At 45.9% G+C, this 8,676-nt stretch overlaps 1 protein-coding gene across 2 annotated transcripts; it reads left to right on the top strand.

Moving 5' to 3' along the window:
* Positions 1 to 985: 985 nt before the first annotated feature.
* LOC113222815 (eppin) lies at positions 986 to 5,764 on the top strand. Of its 2 annotated transcripts, none has more exons than XM_026452418.1 (4): positions 986 to 1,139; positions 1,829 to 1,960; positions 4,741 to 4,908; positions 5,446 to 5,764. In XM_026452418.1, exons 1-4 carry the CDS (start codon positions 1,049 to 1,051, stop codon positions 5,454 to 5,456), a joined length of 402 nt encoding a protein of 133 aa, XP_026308203.1. In that variant the 5' UTR covers positions 986 to 1,048; the 3' UTR covers positions 5,457 to 5,764. The 2 variants fall into 2 exon arrangements, with proteins under 2 accessions (XP_026308203.1, XP_026308204.1); XM_026452419.1 differs by having other exon boundaries at positions 1,049 to 1,139; positions 4,730 to 4,908.
* Positions 5,765 to 8,676: the final 2,912 nt, after the last annotated feature.

The raw sequence follows: 8,676 nt of genomic DNA, 5'->3' as shown, positions 1-8,676 counted from the left end.
CTCTGGCCTCTGTCTGTCATGTAGGAATATTTGGAGAACAAACTTGGCCCAAAAGGGTAACACCTAGTTAGAGAAGAAAATGGGAGCCCTAGGGATAACATTTACTCTGTAAAGAGTGTCTCTCTCCTTCCCAGGACTGGCTGAGTGGCCAGTGTAGATTCCTTGGCTGTAGGAATGGAAAGCTGTCCAAGTTCCCCAGCACCTCTTTCCCACAGCTCCTCTGCTCGCCCAGTTAGAATCCCCAAAGTCTGCTGTGATACTGAACTTTATTCCACTGTAGTCTCTCAGGCAAGTCCCTTCATGACATAGTTCCTCAGCTATCAAGGAGCTTGCATTGATGATAAAGGCTCCCTCTAAGCTCTGATATCCTCTCTTGCTCTTAGAGCAACAAAGCTTTGAAGACCCAGCTATCAACCTGATTCCTCCCCTACACCCTGCTCTGTGGCAAATCTTAAATCTTTGGCTTTAGTCAAAGAATATGAGTGAACCAAAGATAAAATAAAAGACAGAAGGATGGGAAGAAGCTGTGGGAGAGGGAGAAAGGAACACAGAGACCATGGGGAAAGAGAAACAGACTTAGGCACAGAGAGGCACAGATAAACAATGAGATACCAAGAGACCGACAGGGACACATTGTCAAGAGACAAGCAGAAGGAGTGCGCCCGTAAGTGCGCACGTACGATGGAAAATGAATGAAGAATGAGGACACTCCACCGCTCTCCAAGTTATCAAGATGAAGACCCAAGATGATAGCATTCCCCTGAAGGCAGCCTGGAAAGTGGGAGACAAGCTTTGCCCACTCCCTGGGGTTGACTAGAGCCCCAGCCCAGTGCAGCCTAGGGGTGTAAGGATCAAGATCCATTCAGTGAGAGACCCTTCCTCCCAAGCTATGAGCTGTGGGTGTCAGTTAGTCCCATTTGTGACCTTGGGAACTTAGTGTTCCCAGAAGAAAGGGGGTGGCCGGTTTGTGTCCAGTTCTTATATCCAAGGTGCAGCAGCTGAGCATTCCAAATTCTGGAACCACCAGAAAGCCTGGCCTCTCTTCAGCATGGGATCTTCTGGACTTTTGAGCCTCTTGGTGCTATTCATCCTCTTAGCGAATGTCCAGGGACCTGGTCTGACTGACTGGTTATTTCCCAGTAAGTACTGGCCTCAGCCCTTACCCTAGAGAGAGGGGAGTCTGCTGGGAGGAAGGAACAGGGAACAACTCTTCAGATCTGGGTTGCTTTCCACCATCTTAGCCCAGGTCCCGGGTTGGGAGAGGAGAGAGATCTTTGTAAGATCCCTCCTGTGGAAGATCTCTTCTGGGAATGCAGTAACCCTGACTTAGGCAATCCCCACTTTCACCCCCTTTGAAGTGGAGGGCCTTTATCAAGGAGGTGGAGGAGAGTCACGGGATCTAGCATTCAGGGGAGTCGCTACAGGAATCCGGGAAACCAAGGGACCTTCTACTTATCCCGCGAGCAAAACAGGCCCCTTTCTTGAGGCATCATCTCTATTCACTCCTGGTTCTTTCAAATGTAGTCCCATAAAGTGTCCCTGTATCCCTAGGGGCTCACTGCTTTGAGATAAAGGACAGCATCCAGAAGTTCCTTTAAACTTCAGACACTTATATTCCATGACTATAATGTAACAATGATCATTGTTATCATTTGCTGAACACTCAGGAAGTAAGGATTTCTGAAAAGGGATTTTAAAACTACAGAGGGATCTGGAATCAGACTTAGTGGGTTCAAATCTTGGTAGCCCTGTAATCTTGGGCAAGTTACTTACATTTTGTGGGCCTCAGTTTATAAAGCACATGGGTGTGAAACTGCTCCTTCCCTAGGGAGATGTCCCACCATCAGAGAAGAACGTGAATTCAGAGAAAGGGATGTGTGTACAAGGCACAGACAATGCCAGGACAACAAGAGGTACTGTGTCTTCAGCTGTGGAAAAAAATGTTTAGATCTCAAACAAGGTAATATTCAGAGCCGCAGAATAACCAACTCTTCCTCCCCCTGTCCTCGCCTTCTGCCTTCCTGGACTGGCTTTGTGCCCTGATCGCTGAGGGCTGGTCTCTGGCAAAACTGCTGGACTTGGGAGACCTGCAATTTAGATTCATTACTGTGCCAAATATGATGTGTGCCATTAGTAATGACCTTTTCCTATCAGGTAATGCCCGAGACTCAGTTTCCCAAAACAAATGACTGGTGAAGGAGTGGCATTGAATCAGATTCTTTTGGCTATTTAGATACCTGTCACGCTTACAATTTTTTGAGCCCCAGGTGGCCATTGTTGCCCTAACATATACAACATTGTTGCTGCGAGTGATAAATGAAGCAATTTATATTTTCTAACTTTTTTGCTATGGAGTGACCACCTCTCTGCCTACACAAATCCAACTTTGCACCAAAACACCTCTCCTGACTGCTGCACAACAGAGGGCTTTTCCTTTCTGCTGCATCTTAATTTCATGCCCATCTCCCTGGGATGCAAAAAGACTATCGAAGATTTTTTTTTATTCATTCAACAAATGTGTATTGAGTGCCTCTGAGACCCACAATAGGATTTGATCTGCTCAGTGTGGTCAGGGAGGTTGGGATTGCCTTCTCTGAGAAAGCCAATCTGGAGTTGAGTTGAGAAAGATGGGTAACGTTTCAGGCAAAAAGTGGGTGGAAGGGTTTTCCAGGAACAGGGAGTAGCATGCACAAAGGCTCAATGGTGGGACCGCGGGAGGCCAGAATGCAGAGTGAGCACGAGCATGGGACAAGGAAAACAGATTCTGGGTGGGCAGTGATCAAACAATTCGGGTATGGTGGGCCAGGTTAAAGAGTCTTGCCTGGATCGAAGGGCCATGGCAATCCACCGAGGCAGAGCATCACATGACCAGGTTCATACTACATCTATAGAGTTTAAAATAGGAGGAACAGAGTATCTTAAAGGACTTCAAGGTGATAGAAATGGTGACTGGAACTAGGGGTAGCTGAGGGGATGAAGAAGAGTAGGACGTGCTCGAAAGGTATGTAGGAGGTAAAGTAAACAGGACTTGACAGACAAGTAGAGTGGGCAGGGTAGGGGGCTAAGTCACTCATATGCCGGCAGGTAAGGATTCTGAATTCAGACATAGTGAGTTCAACTCTTACCTCCAGTTTTTAGCAGCCTTTTTGTCTAGGATAAATTAAAAACATTCCTTCACTGTGCCTCAGTTTCCTCAGATAATAAAAGGATCAGTGTAGAAGGTTATTTTGAGGATCCAATTGATCTGCATGATGTGCTTAGAGCAATGCCTGGCACATAGTAGCCACCTGATACCTATTTGCTTATTTGTAATTCTTGGCTAAGGGCTCCTAAATAGCAGAGGTCATGCCTTTTCTCTGTTCCTTGAAGCATTAGGCACATAATAGGTGCTCAATGAATAATTTATTCAGTTCAGATCGGGATACAATTTCTTTTACCCTCAACATTCTATAAGGTTCTGTACTGTGCCAAACTACCTGTTAGGAATTGGGATGCCAAGATGGAAGCAGACACACTAGAAACTCACTCCTTGCTCGCCAGAAACTCACAGCCTCAGGGATGACACTGAGGATGTAAATGAAAAATGAGTGCACAGATTCTGAAGCAAGGTGTGGCAGTGAGGAATGTAGAGTGGAGTCAAGGGAGACATCACAACAGCTGATGTGTGAGAAAGGTTTTGAAGGAAGAAGAGGAGTGTCACTGTGAGCAGTGCAAAGGGATGGAGGTATGGGGGTGGCACGGGGTGTTCAACATTATTGGAGCATGTGGCTGGAAGGGGTTCTGCGGCAGGGGAGGAGGCCAGCGTCACAGTAGGAGCTAGACAATGGAGGGCCCTGTGGGTCATGGGAGGGTATTGTCATGAAGTGAAGGTAGGTCTTATCTGTGGAATGACATGATAAGCCTGGTTCTCAGATCCATCAGATCCTTCCCTCTGGTGGGAAGCATCAATGATTGATTGGAGGGGCCAGGACTGGAGGCAGGGGATCAATCTGAGGTTATCTCAACAGCCCAGGCATGAGACAGTCACTGAGGCTTATATTAGAGAGACTGGCAGAGAGGTGAGCTATATATTAGGAGGTAAAAATCAACAGGACCTAATTGTTTAGCAGTGGAGATTTGCCCAAATGGAACTGTGTAAGCACAATTTAGTAGGGACCTGCATTTGTTTGGTAGAGTTGCTATAACGAAGTACCACTGACTCGGAATCTTAAACAACAGAAATGTATTGTCTCACAATTCCTCAGGCTAGAAGTCCGAGAACATGGTGTCAGCACGATTGGTTCCTTGACAGGGTTATGGGGAAGAGGCATGTTCCATTCCTCTCCCCTAGCTTCTGGTGGTTTGCTGGCAATCTTTGGTGTTCTTTGGCTTGTAGACACAGCACCCCAATCTCTGCCTTCACATTCATACGGTGTTCTCCCAGTGTGTTTGCCTCTGTCCAAATTAACCTGCTTTTATAAGGACACCAGTCATGTTGGTGTAGGGGCCCACCCTATTTTGGTCTGACCTCTTTTTAGCTAATTTCACCTGCAATAACCCTATCTCCAGGGATGCAGATGCCCACTCTGGAGTCTCCTTGCACATGTGTGCAATATGTCAGTGGAGCTGTGCTCCTGCTGAGGGATAAGGGAAAAGGAGCCTATTCCGGTTCCATCTATAGTGGTTGCCAGGGAGAATAATAACAACTGTTTATTTCTGGAGGGGGCACGCTGAGTTTTCAACTCTGGAGTCTTTCTGCAGATGTATGTGAAATGCCAAATGAAACTGGCCCCTGCCTGGCTTTTTTTATTCGGTGGTGGTATGACAAGAAAAATAATACTTGCTCCACATTTGTCTATGGTGGCTGCCAGGGAAACAATAACAACTTCCAATCCGAAGCCAACTGCCTGAACACCTGCAAGAATAAACGTGAGTCCTAGGGGCCCCGGTCTTTCATCCTCTCCAGTCCCATGCTGTGAGGTCTGCATGTTGGCTGGTCCTTTCCAGGACAGCTACATCTTTGGCAGACCTGCTGCTGACAGAACCAGCTCTGATCAGGAGGTGAGAATGCACCTGGCAAAGTGGTAGACAAAGCTACTTTCTGGGAACTGAGGATGAGAAGGGATGTAGAAGTAATCAATGTTGGCAAGTATGAGGGGAGTTAGGAGGGCTGGAGGAAGGGTGTGGAAGTGGTGAAATCTCAGAGATGAATTGCAGAAGAGGCACAGGATGTTAAACCTAGACATGTTGACCAACCAATCCTTCCGAGCCATCAATGTCTCAACACAGTTCTTTGCCAGCAAGTCACTCCTATTTGTTTTTCCTTGAAGGAGATGGAGAGCTCCCCAAAGCAAACCCACTTCTTTTTAGTGCTTTTCTGTGCAAAGATGTATAAGCATAACCTCAAGCTCCAAAGATAAGCTGAACCCAAGATACTCACCTGTTTCTGTCCTACGTTCTCTACAGGCTTTCCCTGATTGGATAAGGATGCGCAGGAAGAACCACCAGAGTGTGGCTCATGCTCTGAGGACTGTTCGTGTACCTGACTGATGCTCCAGACTGACTTCCAGTTTCACTTGCAGCATTTCAAGATCTTAGCCCTTCGCAAAACAGAACCCTTGCATCTCCCTCCTTTTCCTCCATCTTTGGCTCTTTCGATGCACAATATCCTTCCATTTTGATTTCATCTTTATGTCCCCTTTATCTCCAACTTCTAGAGCTCCTAGTTTATACCTGTGTCACTCTCAATTGTTTCCAATAAAGAACTTGATGTAATCCTGTGCCTCTGAGGCTGAGTAATTGACATCTTTTTGGCACATTACACTTTGCAGAGTAAGGGATCATTGAGGCTTCTGGTGACATCATTCAAGGGAGTGAAGACAATCAGAACTTTGAGTTGAGAGCTCCAGGGATATTGTTATTATTATCTTCTTCTGTTTCCACAAAAGATTGTAAAACCCTTTTTAGGCAAGGACCCAAGGACAATGCCTTAGTTTGGATCCTCTAGAAACTAACCCTGGGAAAAGGGCATGGGTGCAGGTAGTTTGTTTGAGAGACCTCCCAAGACATACAAGATGGGGAGTGGGATGAGTAATTCAGGGAAGAGAAGGGAAGAGAGAAGAATCTATTAGGAGCTGGGTACCACTGTGACTGAACCCTACTGGTGACCTTTTTAAGAATCATGTAAAACAGGCTTACAAATTTTCTTCTTTAAAATATTTTATTTTATTTTATTTTAAGTTCTGGGATACATGTGCAGGACCTGCAGGTTTGTTACGTAGGTAAGCCTGTGCCATGGTGGTTTGCTGCACCTATCAGCCCATCACCTGGGTATTAACCCCACATGCATTAGCTTTTTATCCTGATGCTTTCCCTCCCTCTGCCCCCTCCACAGGCCACAGTATGTGTTGTTCCCCTCCCGATGTCCATGTGTTCTCATTGTTCAGCTCCCACTTACAAGGGAGAACGTACGGTATTTAGTTTTGTTCCTGCATTACTTTGCTGAGGATAATGGCTTCCCGCTTCATCCATGTCCCTGCAAAGGATGTGATCTCACTTCTTTTTATGGCTGCATAGTATTCCATGGTATATATGTACCACATTTTCTTTAGGCAGCTTATTGGTTGGACATTTGGGTTGATTCCATGTTTTCGCTATTATAAATACTGCTGCAGTGAACAAACTCATGCATGTATCTTTATAAAAGAATGATTTATATTCCTTTGAATGTATACCCAGTAATGGGATTGCTGGGTCAAATGGTATTTCTGGTTCTAGATCTTTCAGGAATTGGCACACTGGGAGCCGCCTATCAAGGCCCCCTTCCCCCAGGGTAGGTACCAGGTAGTCCCACTGATGGCCTCAGGGATCTGGTGTTCCTGACGGGGGAGTCTGGCTGGCTTGTTTCCAGGACTGTCTCTTGGAGTGCTGGGCCACACCAGGGCAGGCAAAGTGCAGAGATAGGAGCTGCTGAGCAGCAGTTCTTAGTTTTGGTGCCATCAAACAGGCTAGTACTTCCTAAAATGGGACTCTCAGAACTTCTGCCAATCCTGGTACCATTCATCCTGTTGGGGGATATCCAGGAACCTGGGCACGCTGAAGGGATCTTTGGCAGTAAGTATTGGGGACTCAGTCCTTGCAATGGAGGAAGGAAATTCGGTGGGGAAGAAGGAACAAACAACAATTTTGCAGTTCAGCAATTATTTTCTCCACCTGTGCCTGGAATTCCGGGTGAGAAAGACGGGAGCTATTTGGAGTCTCTTGGTAAGAGACTCCCTTGGTGAATATAGGCATCCGAATCTGTGGCAACTGACTCCTTGTTGCCATTCCAAAGAGTTCTTCCTGGAGGTGCCTGGACCTAGAGCTCATGACATGAACTGAGAAAGAGTAGTAAGCCCAAGGAAGTCTCCCATAAGAAAAACAGGCTGCTCCACACAACACTACCTGTGTTAGCTTCCAAATGTTCTCATTGCCGCCCCCACACCCACACCTACAGAGGATCCTAGCCCTTGGGGTAAAGAATGGACTCCAGAAGTCCCTTGGAATGCTGAAATGTGAAGACTCACAATTAGCAGCTAACTGTACTGAGCACTGAAAATTAGTGGTTGAAAGTGAGCACTCAGGAGCCACACATTGTAGGTTCAAATCCTGGCTCCATCCCTGAGTAGCTGTGTGACCCTGGGCAAATTCACATAACCTCCTTATGCTTCCAATTCTTCTGTTTATAAAATGTGAATATTAAGAGTACTTATCTATAGATTTGTTTAAAAAAAAAAGAAAAGAAGAAAATACAAGAAAAAAGGAAAGGAAAGGGAAAGAAAAGAAAAGAAAGAAAAGAAAAGAAAAAGACAAAAAAAAAGAGAAGAGAAAAGCAAAGAAAAATTCAATTCAGTAGTCTCTTTAGGTGAGATTGTCAAGTTGGTGGCATGGGATTCTTATGGGGGCTCTGCCTCTGATACTAAATTTTGTGATCTTACAGTCACTCTCTGATGATAAGGTTGTCTTTCTCTGGCCTCTGTCTGTCATGTAGGAATATTTGGAGAACAAACTTGGCCCAAAAGGGTAACACCTAGTTAGAGAAGAAAATGGGAGCCCTAGGGATAACATTTACTCTGTAAAGAGTGTCTCTCTCCTTCCCAGGACTGGCTGAGTGGCCAGTGTAGATTCCTTGGCTGTAGGAATGGAAAGCTGTCCAAGTTCCCCAGCACCTCTTTCCCACAGCTCCTCTGCTCGCCCAGTTAGAATCCCCAAAGTCTGCTGTGATACTGAACTTTATTCCACTGTAGTCTCTCAGGCAAGTCCCTTCATGACATAGTTCCTCAGCTATCAAGGAGCTTGCATTGATGATAAAGGCTCCCTCTAAGCTCTGATATCCTCTCTTGCTCTTAGAGCAACAAAGCTTTGAAGACCCAGCTATCAACCTGATTCCTCCCCTACACCCTGCTCTGTGGCAAATCTTAAATCTTTGGCTTTAGTCAAAGAATATGAGTGAACCAAAGATAAAATAAAAGACAGAAGGATGGGAAGAAGCTGTGGGAGAGGGAGAAAGGAACACAGAGACCATGGGGAAAGAGAAACAGACTTAGGCACAGAGAGGCACAGATAAACAATGAGATACCAAGAGACCGACAGGGACACATTGTCAAGAGACAAGCAGAAGGAGTGCGCCCGTAAGTGCGCACGTACGATGGAAAATGA

Source organism: Piliocolobus tephrosceles, unplaced genomic scaffold, assembly GCF_002776525.5.
Source record: "Piliocolobus tephrosceles isolate RC106 unplaced genomic scaffold, ASM277652v3 unscaffolded_35373, whole genome shotgun sequence".
In the NCBI taxonomy this organism is placed as follows: Eukaryota; Metazoa; Chordata; class Mammalia; order Primates; family Cercopithecidae; genus Piliocolobus; species Piliocolobus tephrosceles.
Note: the sequence above shows the minus strand (reverse complement) of the source record. Positions and strands in the feature narration are given on the sequence as shown.

Coding starts and splice junctions, on each gene's coding strand:
- LOC113222815 (XM_026452418.1), top strand. CDS start 1,049: ATGGGATCTTCTGGACTTTTGAGCCTCTTGGTGCTATTCATCCTCTTA. Junction 1,140..1,828: donor GACTGACTGGTTATTTCCCA/GTAAGTACTGGC, acceptor CTCCTTCCCTAG/GGAGATGTCCCACCATCAGA. Junction 1,961..4,740: donor ATGTTTAGATCTCAAACAAG/GTAATATTCAGA, acceptor GTCTTTCTGCAG/ATGTATGTGAAATGCCAAAT.